The sequence below is a fragment of the Heptranchias perlo genome, chromosome 1 (genome assembly GCF_035084215.1).
Source record: "Heptranchias perlo isolate sHepPer1 chromosome 1, sHepPer1.hap1, whole genome shotgun sequence".
In the NCBI taxonomy this organism is placed as follows: Eukaryota; Metazoa; Chordata; class Chondrichthyes; order Hexanchiformes; family Hexanchidae; genus Heptranchias; species Heptranchias perlo.
Window position 1 is genome coordinate 191,421,811 of NC_090325.1, and position 18,892 is coordinate 191,440,702.

General features: G+C 40.4%; 1 protein-coding gene across 6 annotated transcripts in view; it reads left to right on the forward strand.

The window, feature by feature from the left end:
• The window catches only part of LOC137330132 (SWI/SNF-related matrix-associated actin-dependent regulator of chromatin subfamily A containing DEAD/H box 1-like), a 95,232-nt gene that overhangs the window by 65,311 nt on the left and 11,029 nt on the right, over positions 1–18,892 (forward strand). For all 6 annotated transcript variants that reach the window (XR_010965015.1, XR_010965011.1, XM_067994472.1 and 3 more), the window contains exons 9-17: positions 718–920; positions 7,081–7,171; positions 7,938–8,037; positions 8,320–8,379; positions 13,017–13,092; positions 13,736–13,871; positions 14,184–14,321; positions 15,810–15,905; positions 18,751–18,868. Coding sequence is in view for 4 of the 6 variants with exons in the window: in XM_067994472.1 (XP_067850573.1) it covers positions 718–920; positions 7,081–7,171; positions 7,938–8,037; positions 8,320–8,379; positions 13,017–13,092; positions 13,736–13,871; positions 14,184–14,321; positions 15,810–15,905; positions 18,751–18,868 (1,018 nt within the window). In the remaining 2 variants the exon portion in view is untranslated. The remainder of the gene's footprint in view (positions 1–717; positions 921–7,080; positions 7,172–7,937; positions 8,038–8,319; positions 8,380–13,016; positions 13,093–13,735; positions 13,872–14,183; positions 14,322–15,809; positions 15,906–18,750; positions 18,869–18,892) is intronic.

Below are 18,892 nucleotides of genomic sequence, written 5' to 3' on the forward strand. Positions count from 1 at the left end.
AACTACTCTGCTCTTCTAAGATAAGACAGCACATAACAATAGGGAGAAAATGCCCACAGAAGGAGAACCAGCAAAGCTGCATCCTCTCTATTTTTGAGGAGGAGGCCCTCCACATATTAGAGGAAGTGGGAAGCAAGGTTCCAGTTCAGGGTTTGTACAACACTTGTCCTTCCTTCACTCTCCATCCAATCTTTGCAACTCGAGAATGTTCAGACTATTGCTGTACGGACCTTGAGATGCAATTGCACCTCCTCCCTGGACAAATTAAGGGCACACGGGACCTTGGTTTAACGACTCATCTAAAGGATGGCACCTCTGACCAGTGCAATACTGAGGGAGTGCTGCACTGAGTATCAGCCTAGATTTTATGCTCAATCCTCTGCCATGGGACTTGAACCCACAACCTCTGACTCCGAGTTGAGTGTGCTCCCACTCAGTCATGGGTGACACAATGTGTGGATAAATGTATGCTGGACACTAGGACATGCTTTGGTTGGGGGCTAAGGTGTACAGCAACTTGCATCCAACCATGCTCTATAACCTGATAATCGTGACCGAAGTGGGAGGAAAACGTGATTTGTTCCTAATGCTTTTAGGTCCTTCATCTTGAATACAAAATTCAGCAAAATAAAGGAAACATTTTCTTCAATGTTTTTAGCAGAATATTTAGTAGCACTATCTATCATGGGTAATAATTGGAGTCTTTTTTTCTTTCAGTTTAGAAAGTTTGATCGGTCAAATGGTTTGTCTGAAGATTTGATATGGAACTGCAAAACAGTAATCAAGGAACGGGAAGTGGTACTTACGCTTATGAACAGATGTGCAGAAATCTCCCAAAGATTAGAAATGCAAGTGACAGAAATAACAGAAGATGGTGGAAGTCACAGGACCATTGAGCAGCCAGACATTCTTAGCAAAAGGTGGGTTTTTCCCCCTCAAAATTTGTATGCCTTGAATACAGATAACACTTTGTTAATACAACCCATAACCTGCTAAAAAGCAATTTAAATGCATGTAGAGATCAGAAACGTATGATGGAGAAAATAGATAAGTAGTGAGAGGGGCCTGGACTATTTAAAATGCACCTCACAAACTTCAAATGATTTAGGTGAGGCATTGATATTTTTAGGAGCTACACTTGAGAACTGGTGTCTTGGTAATGCTATCCCAATATTTAGAAAATAGCAAATCATGAACCAGGAAATTGTTGGTGTTAATCTGGATTAGGTAATGGAGGATATTGCCTTTAAAAGTGCATCCAGTATTTATGTAAAGATTATAGAGGACATACTGGGAAAACAACATAGTTTTACAAGAAATAGATTAAACTTCATGAAATATTGAAATATTTTGTGGCATTAATAATTTTGTGAATGAAAGTTAACTACTGGTTATAATTTGCTTGGATTCAAAAGGCATTTGTTAAAAATTCTATCTGAGCTTTAAAGAAGTTACACATGAATTGAACAGCAAATTAGTGAGCTGGTTCAAAAATAGATGGTCATAAATGGAAAGGATTTTATCCTAGAGGCAGTGAGTAGTGGAGTACTGCAGGGGTCTGTTTTGAGTTCCCTGTGTACACTAAATAATGGGCCAGAATTTACTGTCAAGGTAACAGTGAGGCTAATGGCGCTCACTATTATTTATGCGTAAATGATGCAGCAACTTCAGGTGAGGAGCAGATGCGTGGTTGGTTCACCCTTTTTGTGGAGTCTTTCCTCCTCACAGGGTTATATTTTTGTTGCGAGTCATAAAATATCTTTTTAAATGTTTGCCGCTGCTTATCCACCATCTAATCTGTTTACCCAGTCCACTTTAGCCAATTCCGCCCTCATTCCTTTATAATTGCCCAATTATAAGGAACAGAGTGCCTTGTGGCCAAATTTGCTGATGATACAAAAATAGGTGAAAAAGCAAGTTGCGATGAGGTTAAGTGAATGGGCAAAAATTTGGCAGATGGAATATAATGTGGGAAAATGTGAAGTCATCCACTTTGGGAGGAAAAATAAAAAAGCCAAATACTTTTCGAATGGAGAAATACTGCAAAATGCTGCAGTACAGAGGGATCTGGGTGTCCTCGTACATGAAACACAAAAAGTCAACATACAGGTGCAGCAGGTAATCCGGAAGACAAACTGAATATTGGCCTTTTATTTTTAGGAGGATGGAGTATAAAACCAGGGAAGTCATACTACAACTGTACAGGGTGCTGGTGAGACCACACCTGGAGTACTGCGCACAGTTCTGGTGCCCTTACTTATTTAAGGAAGGACATACTTGCATTGGAGGCAGTTCAGAGAAGGTTCACTAGGTTGATTCTGGGTATGGAAGGGTTGTCGTCTTAGGAAAGAATGAACAGGTTGGGTCTATACTCATTGGAGTTTAGAATAATGAAAGGAGATCTTATTGAAACATACAAGATTCTGAGGGGACTCAATAGGGTAGATGCTGAGAGGATGTTACCCCTCATGGGGGAATCTAAAACCAGGGGGCATAGTCTCAGAATAAGGGGCCCGTTTAAGACAGAAAGGAGGAGGAATTTCTTCTCCCAGAGGGTCGTGAATTGTTGGAATTCTTTACCCCAAAAAGCTGTGGAGGCTGAGCCATTGAATACATTCAAGGCTGAGTTAGACAAATTTTTGATCAGCAAGGGAGTCAAAGGATATGGGGAAAGGGCGGGAAAGTGGAGTTGAGGTAAAAATCAGATTAGCCATGATCTCATTAAATGGCGGAGCAGGCTCGCAGGGCCGAATGGCCTTCTCCTGCTCCTATCTCTTATGGTCTTATGGTTAAATGTGAATATCCAAAAGTTGCTGTCCAAGTTGCGCCACTCCGCAGTTGGCTTCGCGAAAATGGCATTTCGCTGTCTGCCTCACCATTGACATGCATTGAATGTTGTGAAGATGCTGTATTTTGTAGTAGATATGAACTAAACCCACCAGATATTTGGGGCTAGTAATTACAAATGTAAGTACTCTTAACGATGTGATGAGTGTTAATGACTGCCAATCAACCCCTCTGGCACAGAAAATTAACTCTTACAAGTGTGGAGTCTCATTCCTTCAGGTTTTGAATTTTTCAGGGAGATTTTAAATTTAAAAAATAATTCTTACTTTTCCTTTTGTCTCTTTTTTTTCTCTCAACCCGATTTTTTTTTTCCCTCTATTTCTCATTCTGTACCTGATTTGACATTGAATTCTCACCCCCTTTAATCCACCCTCCTTCTCATTCCTTCCCGTGTTTATTTCTCAATCCTTCAATCTAATTAGTTAAGGAGATACCCTGTTCACTCAGGTTCCAGATGCCCTGTTTCCCTCGCTGCAACATTATCAGCTCGCACTTTCAGCAACTTAGTGGGCAAAAATGTTTTAAGCTGAAGCGTGTAGGTGCAAGTCTAACTATCAGATGCTGTTAGATGCCCTGCTGGCAAAACCTGGTCCAATATGAATGGGGATGTTCCAGCCCGTTTGGTAGGGAATATAACCTTCAACCGCATCTAGATAAATTTAAGTGTGTGTGCTAAAGAATGGCAAATGAAATGTGATTTGGGTACGTATGGTAGTGCATATTGGTGTAGGAAATCTGAAAGTGTACAGAGTGAATAGGTGTTAAGAAAAATAGAAAAGGAGAAAGATTTGGGTATAATCCTCAACTGTTCACTGAATTTGTCCAGTCATTGTAAGGTGATCATCACAAAGACCAAGTATTGGAATGCACCTTAAAGGTATTTGATTATAAGCCAAAACACTGGGATCCACTTAGAATCTCTGAATGTGAAGCTCTAGTCTCAAAAGGGCATTGCATTAGAGAGGATGTGGAGAAAGAATATTAGAATGAGGACTTAAAACTGTTATGAGGAAATGCTCAAAGGATTTAACTTTTATTATTGGAGAAAAATTGAGATGACAAAATACAGGCCTTTGGAAATTTTTTTGGCACAAATAATGTAGTTCTACTTTAGTTACTTAACAAGATTGTAAGTACAGAGCTAGAACACAAGGACAAAATCAGAGACTGGAGATTAGAAACAAATTCCTCCAAAGATGTAAATTTGTGGGGTAAACCCCATAAATCCAGTGGGGCAGGAGAGAGTAAGGATAAGCATTAGCAGTTGATAGGTTGTAAGAGATCACTGAAATGTCATCTGTAGAATTCAATTAGTTTGAAACAAGTGCTCTTATGGCATTTTAATCAGAATTAATTAGATGTGTTGAAACCTTTTTAGGTTTGTGTTATCCTATGATAAAAGAGAGAACTTGCATTTCCATAGTGCCTTTCATGACCTCAGGATGCCCCAAGCACTTCACAATCAGTGAAGTACTTTTGAAATGTAATCACTGTTGTAGTGTAGGGGAACGCAGCAACCATTTTGCTCACAAAGTCCCACAAACAGCTATGAGATTAATATTTTAATGATGTTGATTGACTGATAAATGTTGGCCAGGACATCAGGTGAACTCCTGCTATTCGAATAGTGCCATAGGATCTTTTGCGTTCATTCTCTGCCTTGAATTAATGTCTTATCTGAAAGACGGCACCCCCAATAGCGCAGCACTCCCTCAATACTGTGCTTGATTTTGTGCTCAAGTCTCTGACATGGAGCTTGAAGCCACAATCTTCTGACTCTGAGGTGCAAGTGCTGCCACAGAACCAAGCTGGCACCTTGATGCCTGCATACTGACCTTTTAATGCCTTCCTGAGCCAAGGGTTTATTGTCCAATGCCAAAAGTGCATATAATCCTGCTAGTGCCAGCCTGATCTTTAAATTATCAGAATGAGTGAGACAATCTGCAATAGAATGTCTCACTCATTCTGATAGTTTAAAGATCAATTGGTTTGATTTGCGCTAGTGAAAACCCTGTGTTATTTACTGCTTCCAACAGTACCTTTCTGTTCTGCATATTGTTCAGTCTGCTATTTTTTTGATCACTACTGAATTCACTGGCAGTACAGGGGCCTGATAGATTCTGCTGTATGTTCATGGTTTATCTTGTATGTATGGTACTATGCCACACTTCTGTTCTGTCCTTTTTCCCCTCTGCCATGGCGGTTCCTCACCCCATCGTAAACCCCTAATAACATTTATCCTATAAATTCACAAAAAAATCACATTTACCATAAACTTGACTCCAGCAATTTCTCCCCCACCCCATCAGAGAGTATGAGACATCATGCCAGGTCTCTAATACAGGGTCTAACATACTCCTCAATCTGATGAACACAAAATGTACTCTTTTTTAAAAGAAAAAAGTAAACCAATGCATCAGTAAGAGTATTGGTGTACTTTGTGCTCTTGAAAGTCTAATAAAAGTTACATTTCACTGGATAAAACAAACCTTTAAAATGTATTGAGGTAGCAGACTTTCTCATCCTATTCTGTTGAGTTGTAATCCAAGAGCACCCTCTGGTGGTTGCATGTGTACTTTTACTATGATATTGTAAATATTACTGTGATTGACATAGATCGTTAAACGTGAACATAGTGCAATTGTCAAAAAAAACACACCATGTTCTACTGTTCCGCTTTTGTTTTAAAACAATGTAACATGGCAATATTTTGGGCAGGAAAAAACATTGGTCCTCTCATACCCTTCCAAATCTCCTATCAGTTTCCTCCCTATTTATTAGGGAAAGGGATACAAAATTATTAGTCCTAGAATCCAATTCATCTAGCTTTTTTCTAAAACCTTCCATGGTTTTCTGTTCCACCGCCCTTGCTGATTATCTGTTCCACAACTCTGTCACCTTTTTTAAAAAAAAAAAGTGTTGCCTAGGTTTTCCTATTTTCTTTTTAACACCTTTGCTTTTAAATTGTCTCCCCTGTCCTCGAATCCCCTTCCTGACAGAAGTACTTTCCTGGATCCAAATTCTCCATACCCAGGAAATAGACTTCTGTTAAGCCATGTCCCATGCCGAGTCCAATCTTTTGTTAAATAGAAACCAAAATGAAGATCCATATTCTTCTTTTGCATGTATCAGTGTTGAACTCTATTTGATATCTCTGACTATACACTTGGCTATCCAGATCCCCTCGGATTAACTCTCATTGGTGAGCATCATTGGCTACTGCGTCTAATTTGATGTAATCTGCAAATTTAGACAATATCCCATCCTTTCTGGTTTTTGTTCCCTAAATCAAACTTTTTTGTTCATTGAAAATGTAAAAATGAATTGAGATCTTTGTTTTTGAAGTATTCAAATGAGAACTCCTTTCCTGTACCAGTAATAGATAAACAGAATTATTTTCATGCTGTTTTCATAGGTTATTTCTCAAACCTCAAGAAATCACTAATATAGATGCAAAATAACTACTTTATTCAACAAATGGTTTTCTAACCACTAATTGTATGACCTGTAATCTGCAGCCTTTGACCCAGTCGATCATGCTGTCCTCCTTCAGCACCTTTCCCCTATCCATCTCCGTGGAACTGCCCACACTTGGTTTCGCCCTTACCTGTCCATTCAAACTGAGAACATCTCTTGCAATGACTTCTCTTTGCACTCCTGCATCATTGCCTCAGAAGCCCCCCAAGGATCCTTCCTTGGTCTCCACCTCTTCCTCATCTAACATGCTGCCCCTTAGTAATAACATCCAGAGAAATGCAATCAGCTTCCACATATATGCTGATGATACCCAGCTCTACCTCCTCTGCAATCAGATTGCTTCTCTAACATCCAGTCTTGATTGAGTGTAATTTCCTCCAGCTAAACATTGGGTACACCAAAGCCATCGTCTTCAACCCCTGCCAGAAACTCAGTATGTTGGCCACTGACTCCATCCCCCTCTCTGGCCACTGATTTTTTTCTTTAAGGTTGTGTTGCATCCATAACAAAATGTGAGGTCTACATGTGCTAATGTATTGTTTTTGATACACATATGTTTATATACATGACAGATCTCCCATGCGTTGTTCGTGGTGAGTTGAAGGATACAGTTTTTTAACAATATAGATGTTGTCAAAAATAGTGTGACAAGGAAATCATTACAAGTCTAATTCTTGTAGGAAATGTATGCTATATGCAGGAGTTTTTTAAACAAGTGTGTGTCTTGTCTGCTCATTGCTATGTTCTGTTCTACAGCTTGGAGCTTAAACCATATCAACTAGTTGGATTAAATTGGTTGGTCTTGCTGAATAAACATCGGGTGAATGGTATATTAGCAGATGAAATGGTAAGTACAAAAGATTCTTTGTAATATTGTGCCAGTTGACTGTGAGTAACTACTACATTGTTAGCCCTAGTTGATGGTTCATCCTCTGACACATTACTTAATCAGGCATTCTAGGCTCCTTTATTTCCATGTCCCATTTGTATACACGTTAACTATGATATCCTTACCTGGAAGATTTTGAGAGCCACCCCTACTGTGAATTGAGAAAGGAAAGAAAGGAGGGGCACAATATGCCGCCTATATTCCCATATGTTACTCTACTCCCAGTCTGTCACTCAGCAGCTCTGCCCATGACCTGTCAAAACTCAAATAGTTCCCATTTGTATAACAATCTTCAAAGATAAAATAGGATGAGTAACTGGATTCAAACTTGGCCCTATGGATGGGAATTGAACTGCTAAACCTTAGTTCACCCTGCATTATGTTCACAATTTACAGAAAACATTTTTGCCCCTCCTTGTCTGGATTACAAAGCTTTTTATAGTTGAAAACTGCAAAAGAATATTCTGTTCTCAAAGGATTACAATCAAAGCATGTGGCTTTGATTCTTTTCTCTCCCGTATTGCTGTGATGTTTGATATGCAAGTCAGCATTGTTTTCGGAGAGTTAGTTATAGCTTCACCCTGAGGATATTTTCGACACAGTAAATATTGATATGCTAGATTTCAACGATCTGCATATAAAGTAGTCTAAGAAGCCAACATCTTTTTTTATGAGGGAGTAGTTTCTTTGCGTTTCAATAATGTAACATCTTATTTGTATGCAGGGCTTGGGGAAAACAGTACAAGCCATATCATTCCTCGCCTACCTTTACCAGGAAGGAGATAAAGGACCACATCTTATCATTGTACCCGCCTCTACCCTAGGTAACATTAAAATTCAAAATGCTAAATTAAGTGGCCACCTATCAAAAAAAAAACTATAGTAATTCATTTGTCTTTTTTGCTGTGCAGTGGTTTTGTCTATTTTCCACTGATCTGTGTGTCTTACGCTAGTGAGACTTTGACATATTGTGACTTACTGAAAAAATTAATTATCTTTTTAATGAGATGACTGTTCATAATGCCTTGGGCAGATATACATGATTCAACTATAGTTTAAATAAACATGTTCATACACTGAATATTTTTAATTTAACTTTTCCTCAGATAACTGGATCCGAGAACTTAAGCAGTGGTGCCCTGAACTCAAAGTCCTTCTGTATTATGGTAAGGTTTGTATGCCATAAAAGCCCTAATAGAGTAGACTGATATGACAGGATTGGACTACTAAGCTTTTGTTTGTATATATTAATTGCAACCATACCCTGATTTCAATCTAAATAAAATACCATAAATCTGATACCACGATCTCTCCTTCCAATCCCATAATTTAAAGTTTACTGTTTTTTACTTTTTAAACCAAATAAACTTTTTTTTTGTATATATAGACACATGGATTAGGTGCACCATTTCCTGACATATTTTGCTGCAATAAGCTATCTTCCTAATTTGCCTCTTAATACGCAACATTTTCTGCAGCATGTTGATATATTCAGAAGAATCCAAGCGATCTGAGTGAGATATGAGGAAAACTGTTGAAGAAATTTGCTCAAGAACTGTGGAAGCATCAAAACTGTGCAAGGAAGGACACATGGTGCTAGATGAAACCCTACAAGTCATAGGACATAAAAATTAGCCAAGAAAATGTAGCATATTAGTGTATTGTATGTAATTAAGTAATCTTCAACTGTCGAGGAGAAAAGAAAACAATAGCCTACTTTCAAACCAGTCATGTTTCAGGGTAGCATAGATACTTCTATGCACTTCCATTGACAACGGAGGACAGAAAAAGATGCATTTTCCTCTTAATTGAGACCTTTTGTATACACTTTTGCAATTAGTGTTCTACTGCATTAGCTCAGAGACAAACTGGTATTTTTTTAATGAGAAGCTCTATTTTACACTTCATATCAAAAATGTTTAAAATACTGTTACACTGTAAAACAAGTATTTTCTTATTCGGCTACTAACCACCACTCAATTTAAATTGCCAGCTAGAAACTTTTGGGACTGACTGATATTTTGAAGTCCTGTTCTACACATGTGCTGTGCTTAACATTTGAGCTTGTGGCCTTTTTCTATCTGCTGCATAGTATGTTGAACAGAACACATACATAATCATTGTTATCTGCTATGCAGTCTGAATGTTCATTAAGTTCTTGTACCTAAATTTTAACCCTGTGACTAAAGGTCTGTCCCTATACTGCCACTTCATTCATTGAAAATTCCATTGAGTTTCTCATGATTTAGGAGTTCCTCACGAAGTGCAAAATATTGTGATACCTGTTATTAAATTAGTACTTTTATTCTTTTTAAGTTAGCGTTTGAAGTGTAATTAATGCACACAGGCAAGTATGATTCCTGTGCAAAAATTGCTGGTCGTGCAAAGTATAACTCCCAGTTGGGCAGATTTGGGAAGAATCTTCAAACCAATGTAATCTAGTGAAATCACATTGTGTTGTCTCCATATTTCTGTCCAATAAGTTGGCCTCAAAAGTCTAAATTAAATTTTATACCATTAAGTACTTTTGAAGTGTAGTCACTGTTGTAGTGTAGGAAATGTGGCAGCCAAATTGCATACAGCAAGTTCCCATCAAGCAACAATGAAATAAATGACCAGATCATCTGTTTTAGGTGTTGGTTGAGGGATAAATATTGGCTGGGATATCAGGGAGAACTCCCCTGCTCTTTGTTAAGATAACAACTTGCATTTATATAGTGCCTTTAATGTCATAAAACATCCGAAGGCGTTTCACAGGAGCGTTACCAAACAAAATTTGACACCGAGCCACATAAGGAGGTATTAGAACAGGTGACCAAAAGCTTGGTCGAAGATGTAGGTTTTAAGGAGCAGAGCGAGGCGGAGCGGTTTAGGGAAGAAATTCCAGAGCTTGGGGCATGGGAAGCTGAAGGCATGGCCCCCAATGGTGGAGTGATTAAAATCGGGGATGCTCGAGGCCAGAATTGGTGGAGCGCAGAGATCTCAGAGGGTTGTAGGGCTGGAGGAGGTTACAGAGATCGGGGAGGGGCAAGACCATGGAGGGATTTGAAAACAAGTATGAGAATTTTGAAGTCGAGGCGTTGCCAGACCGGGAGCCAGTGTACGTCAGCGAGCACAGGGGTGATGAGTGAACGGGACTTTGTACGAGTTAGGATACAGGCAGCAGATTTTTGGATGAGCTCAAGTTTATGGAGGGTGGAAGATGGGAGGCCGGCCAGGAGAGCATTGGAATAGTCAAGTCTAGAGATAACAAAGGCGTGGATGAGAGTTTCAGCAGCAGATGAGCTGAGGCAGGGGCGGGCGACGTTACGGAGGTGGAAGTAGGCGCTCTTAGTGATAGTGGGTATGGGGTAGGAAGCTCATCTCGGGGTCAGAAAGGACGCCAAGGTGACGAAAGGTCTGGTTCAGCCTCAGACAGTGGCCAGGGAGAGAGATGGAGTCAGTGACTAGGGAACAGAGTTTGTGGTGGGGACCGAAGACAATGGCTTCAGTCTTCCCAATATTTAGTTGGAGGAAGTTTCTGCTCATCTCGTACTGGATGTCAGACAAGCAGTGTGACAAATCGGTGACACTGGCAGGGTCGAGAGAGGTGGTTGTGAGGTAAAGCTGGGTGTCGTCAGCGTACATGTGGAATCTGATGTGTCTTTGGATGCCGTCGCCGATGGGCAGCATGTAGATCAGAACAAGGAGAGGGCCAAGGATAGGTCCTTGGGGGACTCCAGAGGTAATGCTGTGGGAGCAGGAAAAGAAGCAATTACAGGTGATTCTCTGGCTTCGACTGGATAGATAGGAATAGGACCAGGCAAGGGCAGTCCCACCCAGCTGAACGACTGAGAAGAGGCATTGGCGTAGGATGGCGTGGTCAACCATGTCAGAGGCTGCAGACAGGTCAAGAAGAATGAGGAGGGATAGTTTACCACGTTCATAACTGCATAGGATGTCATTTGTGACTTTGAGGGCTGTTTCAGTGCCGTGGTAGGGGCAGAAACCTGATTGGAGGGGTTCAAATATGGAGTTGTGAAAAATAGTGACATGGGTTCTTTTACGCCCACTTGAGAGGACAGACAGAGTGTCGGCACACATGGCAACCAACTTGTGCATAGCAGGATCCCACAAACATCAAATGAAAATATCAATTATGTTAAACATGTTGCCAAGAAGCTTCTCCTATGCAGGCCTGCTCCCTGTCCGATGGAACTACAGTTTGCTACATTATCAGATTTTCAATTGTTCACCTGAGGCAAGAAGTTAAAGCTCCTGTTTACAACTTTTGTGTGAGAATGAGAATGCATTTATGGGAGTTGTAGTTTTCATCCCTCCTGTAAAACTACAATACCTAGGGTGCACTGCAACAACTCGCATCATTCAATTGGTTAATCAGCAAACGGCGATGGGCAACTTTTTACACTGGGAAATTCAATTGAGAGAGTACATAGGGAATTTCAATATTAAATGTCAGTATAAAAATGACACAAAATCGTGACCACAGGAAGTTCATGCATACATGAGTTTCAAATTAATATAGTTTTTTTTTTAAAAACTGGTAAAATGTTTTGGGAGGAAGTGGGAAAAATAAACACTTCCATCTTAAGCAAATACTGTAAATCGGCTTTTAATTTTAGGGCAAAAAATATACGTGTTTTTGCCACATGATCAACCAAAAGTGATTAGAATAAACACCAGTTTATTTGGATTGTATTTTTGAAACAATATCAGCAAGTTTATTACCCCTTTCATAAACAAGACTTAAGCCAATGTACTTACTGCAAAATAGAACAAGATATATATTAGATGCACATACAGCACTAATCCCTGGCTTAATGATGAAGCTTAGCTGTTTGACTTTATCAGTTAAAATATTAATTACTTCCTGTACAAAAGAAGAATGTGACAAAATACAGGAAGACATTAATAAATTTACAGAATGGGTGTATAATTGGCAAATCGATTTCAATATAGGTAAGTGTGAGGTGGTACATTTTGGTAGGAAGAATAAGGAGGCCACATACTCCTTGGAAAATAAGAGTCTAAATGGGGTAGAGGAGCAAAAGGGATCCAGGGATACAGATACACAAATCAGTAAAAGTAGCCTCGCAGGCTAGTAAGGCCATTATTTTAAAAATAGCAAACCAAGCACGGGTACATTTCTAGAGGGATAGAATTGAAAAGCAGAGAAGTTATGTTTAACTTGTATAAAACCTTTGTTAGACCACACTTGGAGTACTGTGCACAGTTTTGGTCTCCATATTCTAAAAAGGACATAGAGGCATTGGAGAAGGTGCAAAAAAAGATTCACAAGGATGGTACCGGAACTGAGAAGATATACTTACGAGGAAAGGCTGAAGAGGCATGAGCTCTTCTCTCTAGAAAAGAGGAGGCTGATGGGCGACTTGATAGAGGCCTTTAAGATAATAGGGTTTGCTAGGGTACATGTAGAAAAAATGTTTCCACTAGTTCCAAAACTAGAGGTCATAGAAAGAAGATGGTCACTAACAAATCCAATAGGAAATTCAAGAGAAACTTCTTTACCCAAAGAGTGGTTAGAATGTGGAACTCACTACCACAAGGAGTAGCTGAAGTGAATAGCATAGATGCATTTAAGGGGAAGCTAGATAAACACACGAGGGAGAAAGGAATAGAAGGATATGCTGATAGGGTTAGATGAAGAGGGGTGGGAGGAGGCTCATGTGGGGCATGAACACCAGCATAGACCAGTTGGGCCAAATGGCCTGTTTCTGTGCTGTAGACTCGATGTAACTCTATAATATTTATTAACTATGGAATTGATGTTTTTGGTGTTTAGGATCATTAGAAGACCGGAGGGTTCTCAGATCTGATATTCTTCACAAGTTTGTGGACTTCAGTGTAATAGTAACCACGTAAGTTATGGAATTCTTATTGCATACGCTTTTGCAACAGACACTGGGATTGTTGAATAGTGGGGAAGACCTACTACCTCCTGATGACATGTGGGCAGTGAAGTTTGTTGAATATAAGTGTCTATATGGACGAGTTTATAAATACAGAATGAAAACTTGGTCTGTCGAAAGTTTAGGCAATGTGAACAATGTCAATGTCAAGTGTTTTGCTGCTGTACTTATTCTTCACCACTAGAGGGAGGACAAACTCAATCTTGGATTGCTGGTGGCTAAAAATGGTACAAACATCATAGTGCTCCCTCTAGGAGTGGATGTGAGGTCCCACAGCAGTAAGATACTGAGCATTCAATGCAGATTTTACATGAGAGCTCTAATGACCCAAGTTTTGATTTAGTTTCTGTATTCACATTGCTCCTCAACCACCCCAAATTAACTGGATTGCCATGTTTGTGTGAAGTTCTATAATCCCCATTTTGTGCTTAGTGTTAATCATCGTCAATATGTGGGGACGAAAAAAAGGGAACAAACTGAAAATTAAAGAATCATTTTGAAAGCCATTTTTTCAATGCGAAAAGTCACTATTGAATAGCTTACCATTTTGCTGGATGAGTACAATCAGTTTGTTTATTGCTCGAATCCACAGATATAGCTGCGCCATCAGTAATGCAGATGATCGTAGTCTTTTTCGACGTTTGAAACTCCATTATGCAGTTTTTGATGAAGGACACATGCTGAAGAATATGAGTTCTGTTCGTTATCAACATCTCATGACATTTAATGTAAGCTTTAAAACATTTTAAGTGCCATTTATTCCACCGTCTGCTGTTCCAAGTCGTTAGTCCAGTATAATACCATGCATCAGCTCCACTTGTTACTGTGTAGTGATTTTTTTTTAATAATGACAATTCTATACTGTTAGTAATCCTGAGTATCTGCTAATTTAGAATAATTTTGTTCCACATGATTTCTTTCAATTTGTGGATGTACTTGCCAAAGAACTGAATAAAAAGTTATGAAAATTCTTTTGGATGGGGAGAGTCATCTATATAATAGCTTTGAAATTCTGATTGAATTGTATTTTTAATTACTAGGCTCAACATCGCTTACTGCTAACTGGGACTCCACTGCAGAATAATCTCCTAGAATTGATGTCTCTGTTGAATTTTGTCATGCCAAACATGTTCAGCAGTAGTACCAGTGAGATCCGCAGGATGTTTTCCTCTAAAGCGGTAAGCATTAGACAGTTTTAAGAGTAATTATCAAAGCATAAGAACCTATTATGAAGCAGTTGTTCACATAGTATCTCTATAGCTTAATTTAGGAATATTTGGACGGTATGTGTATATGTATTTTTTTTAGAACAAGGCATTTGCAGCACTAGAGCACCGGTCTAATGATAAGACCAGAATTTGTTTATGCCTCGATTTATATTTGCACTCTAGCAACCTGATTTAAAAACAATCTGCATCTCTTGCAACATTTATGTTGTTGCTTTGCCACCAATGGGATCTCCAACACTGGTGACCAACCAGCTAAGTATACAATGTGAATCTGTTGTTAGTACAGATGGATTGCAAGTCACCAAAGTGGGTAGTTTTGGCAGGCACAACCCCAGACATCAATATAAATACAAGTGGGCTTTGCTGTCCGGAGTGGACAAGTCCATTTCTTTGGCCATAGATTAGAGCTGCCCATTGCAGGTCAGCGAAGTGACTTTTCCCCAGCAATTGGTGACGCCACTGCTGCCAGATAAAGAATCACATACAGAAACGTCAAAAGAATTGCACAGGTACAAGCCTGTGCATGGGCAGTTGTTTTAAAGTGAAACTGGCCGCTGTAGATATTATCCAGCGATATGATTGGGGTGCTACTACAGTCCCCACGCCTGGAGCCTACATTGCAGAAGTACTTTCTGAAACAGTTGCCCATGTTCTGTTGCTATACTCTAGGATGTGGTAATATGGATGATGCAGCACCCAGAAGAAATACTTAGTGACATAATCTCTTTTTTATAAAATTGTTTTTATCTAAATTAAGCTTTAGAAGACTAGAAAAAGTCACAAGAATTACCCAGGCTGTTTAAATACTAATGGATTGAATTCTTGTACTCAAGCTCTGGAAAACTTGACCTTTCCTACTTTATATATCTAATGTCAGTATCGAACAGAGCCAGTCAGGAATGTGATGGGCCTGATTCAGAGTAAAATCTCTGCACTTCACACTATGCTCCAGTCAAACTTGGAACACCCTTTACAGCGTCGATATGACATTCCCATTTACTACTGCAGCCATTGATTTACATGGACTGAAGTGAGATTGCCAATTTAGTGCTAATTTGTGTAGCTTTGTGTTGAGTTGGTGTCCATTCGGAAGTACCTAAACTCACTTCACGTAGGACTCATGCTGCCAAAAAAGGAGACTTTCATCTATCAGTCTAGACTGGATTGAGGGCAGTGTTCTAACCCAGTACTCGCCAATTTAACTAGTTGATATTTTCGATGGTGTGATATATAAATGTGATTGTTTTTACTCATAGGCTCTGTAAATAATGCCTGTTATAGCCCATGCACTCATTTTCTCTCAAATAACCATTTTCATATTTTTTTCTGACCCGATTCAAGTACAAGTGTACTTGAGTTTACCAACATATCTGACACAACTACCATTCTCATCTTGATATTTTTGCTCTACAGTTCACTGAATGTTTTGTATTGTAGAAAATCTTGGAGGAACAAAGTACTTTTGAAAAAGGGAGGATTGTTCATGCCAAAAAGATCATGAAGCCGTTTATTTTGAGGAGGGTAAAGAGTGAGGTAATGCAGTTCTACATGTAATTTGATGTGTTGATTGCTTCAACTTTTTTTTAAAAAAAAATTCTTTCAGCTTAAAGGCCACCTGTATTTTTGTTTGGCTCCCCTTTTTGTTTTTAATGCCCTGCTCCTTTGTGGTTTGCCTTCATGAGATATTATACCTCTCCCAATTGTCCATTTTCAACATTTGAGCCTAGACAGTGACTGTTGTCAGGCTGTTAGCCCAAGGCCTCTGAATTTAGCCCAATCCTGTCCTCATCTGATGTCCACTCTTCTATACTTTCCAGCAGAGGTCACTGAATAATTGATCAGGAGCCAGAATCCAGCAAATGTCATTCTTCCTCCCCATCCAGCCAGAGCTGTTTGTAGAACCCCACTCTGCAGTCCACTCCAGGTTTTAAATACCTTTAAAGAAAATAAAACTTTTTATATAGAATACAAGCATCTGCTGTTGTCCAATGGGAATGTGTCAGCTACGTCTCTTTTTACCTTTACAATTGCATTCCGTTATTGATGACACAAGTATTGCATTTGCTGCTAGTAGTAGCTTTAATTCTTAAAACAAAACACCAAGATCTGTTGGTAACAGCAACTTGCAATGTATGTAAATTAATGAGAATATTGATTTAAATATTCACATAGCCCCTGAGGCTAAATGTATGTAGCCCATGATAAAGATTGGACACCTAGAGCGGAATCAGATCAAAGCTCTGCAGTCCTGATCAGATCAAAGCTCTGCAGTCCTGCCACATCCAGTCGTGAATGGTGATGGACAATTAAACAACTAACTGGAGGACAAGGCTCTGTAAACATCCCCATCCTCAATGATGGCGGAGTCCAACACGTGAGTGCAAAAGACAAGACTGAAGCGTTTGCAACCATCTTCAGCCAGAAATGCTGAGTGGATGATCTATCTCTGCCTCCTCCCGATATCCCCACCATCACAGAAACCGGTCTTCAGCCAATTCGATTCACTCCACGTGATATCAAGAAACGGCTGAGTGCACTGGCTACAGCAAAGGCTATGGGCCCCGACAACATCCAGGCTGTAGTGCTGAAGACTTGTGCTCCAGAAATACCTGCGCCTCTAGCCAAACTGTTCCAGTACAGCTACAACACTGGCATCTACCCAACAATGTGGAAAATTGCCCAGGTATGTCCTGTCCACAAAAAGCAGGACAAATCCAATCCGGCCAATTACCGCCCCATCAGTCTACTCTCAGTCATCAGCAAAGTGATAGCAATGTCGACGATACCTTCTATCAAGCGGCACTTACTCACCAGTAACCTGCTCACCGATGCTCAGTTTGGGTTCGGCCAGAACCACTCTGCTCCAGACCTCATTACAGCCTTGGTCCAAACGTGGATAAAAGAGCTGAATTCCAGAGGTGAAGTGAGAGTTGACTGCCCTTGACATCAAGGCAGTATTTGACAGAGTGTGGCACCAAGGAGCCCTAGTAAAATTGAAGTCAATGGGAATCAGGGGGCAAACTCTCCAGTGGCTGGAGTCATATCTAGCACAAAGGAAGATGGTAGTGGTTGTTGGAGGCCAATCATGTCAGCCCCAGGACATTGCTGCAGGAGTTCCTCAGGGCAGTGTCCTATGCCAACCATCTTCAGCTACTTAATCAATGTCCTTCCCTACATGATAAGGTCAGAAATAGGGATGTTCGCTGATAATTGCACAGTGTTCAGTTCCATTCGCAACCCCTCAAATAATGAAACAGTCTGTGCCCGCATGCAGCAAGACCTGGACAACATCCAGGCTTGGGCTGATAAGTGGCAAGTAACATTCGCGCCAGACGAGTACCAGGCAATGACCATCTCCAACAAGAAAGAGTCCAACCACCTCCCCTTGACGTTCAACGGCATTACCATCGCTGAATCCCCCACCAGCAACATCCTGGGGGTCACCATTGACCAGAAACTTAACTGAACCAGCCATATACAATACTGTTGGCTACAAGAGCAGGTCAGAGGCTGGGTATTCTGCGGCGAGTGACTCACCTCCTGACTCCCCAAAGCCTTTCCACCATCTACAAGGCACAAGTCAGGCATGTGATGGAATACTCTCCACTTGCCTGGATGAGTGCAGCTCCAACAACACTCAAGAAGCTCAACACCATCCAGGTCAAAGCAGCCCGCTTGATTGGCACCCCATCCACCACCCTGAACATTCACTCCCTTCACCACCGGCGCACTGTGGCTGCAGTGTGTACCATCCACAGGATGCACTGCAGCAACTCGCCAAAGCTTCGACAGTTCCTCCCAAACCCGTGACCTCTACCACCTAGAAGGACAAGAGCAGCAGGCACATGTGAACACCACCACCTGCACGTTCCCCTCCAAGTCACACACCATCCCGACTTGGAAATATATCGCCGTTCCTTCATCGTCGCTGGGTCAAAATCCTGGAACTCCCTTCCTAACAGCACTGTGGGAGAACCTTCACCACACGGACTGCAGCGGTTCAAGGCGGCTCACCACCACCTTAAGGGCAATTAGGCATGGGCAATAAATGCCGGCCTCGCTAGCGACGCCCACATCCCTTGAACGAATCTAAAAAAAGACCATAACCAGTTTGAACATCTTAAACAGGCTACTTTATTGTAACAAAACCTATTTGTGAAAGTTTTCTTAGCAAAAGTAGGCACAAATGCACTCTATGTAAGCTCCAAATATGGATAGAACAGCAGATTCCAGAATCCTTTAGGTATCATTGTATGTTTTAGTAGGTTGTAAGCCAACTGCCTAAATTGGAGAATGGCCAGTATCAATCTCTTGTGTCCCTATTTCTTGTTTTGAAAGTTTTTTTTCCTCACTTAAATGTACTAAATCTGATGTTTAGGTCTTGCAGCAGCTGCCACCCAAACAAGATCGTGTAGAGATGTGTTCAATGTCTGATAAACAGGAACAGTCATATACTGCCCTCTACCAGAGGTTGAAGAAATCGATCAACAGTAATGGTACGTTCTGTATCCGCTAATGAC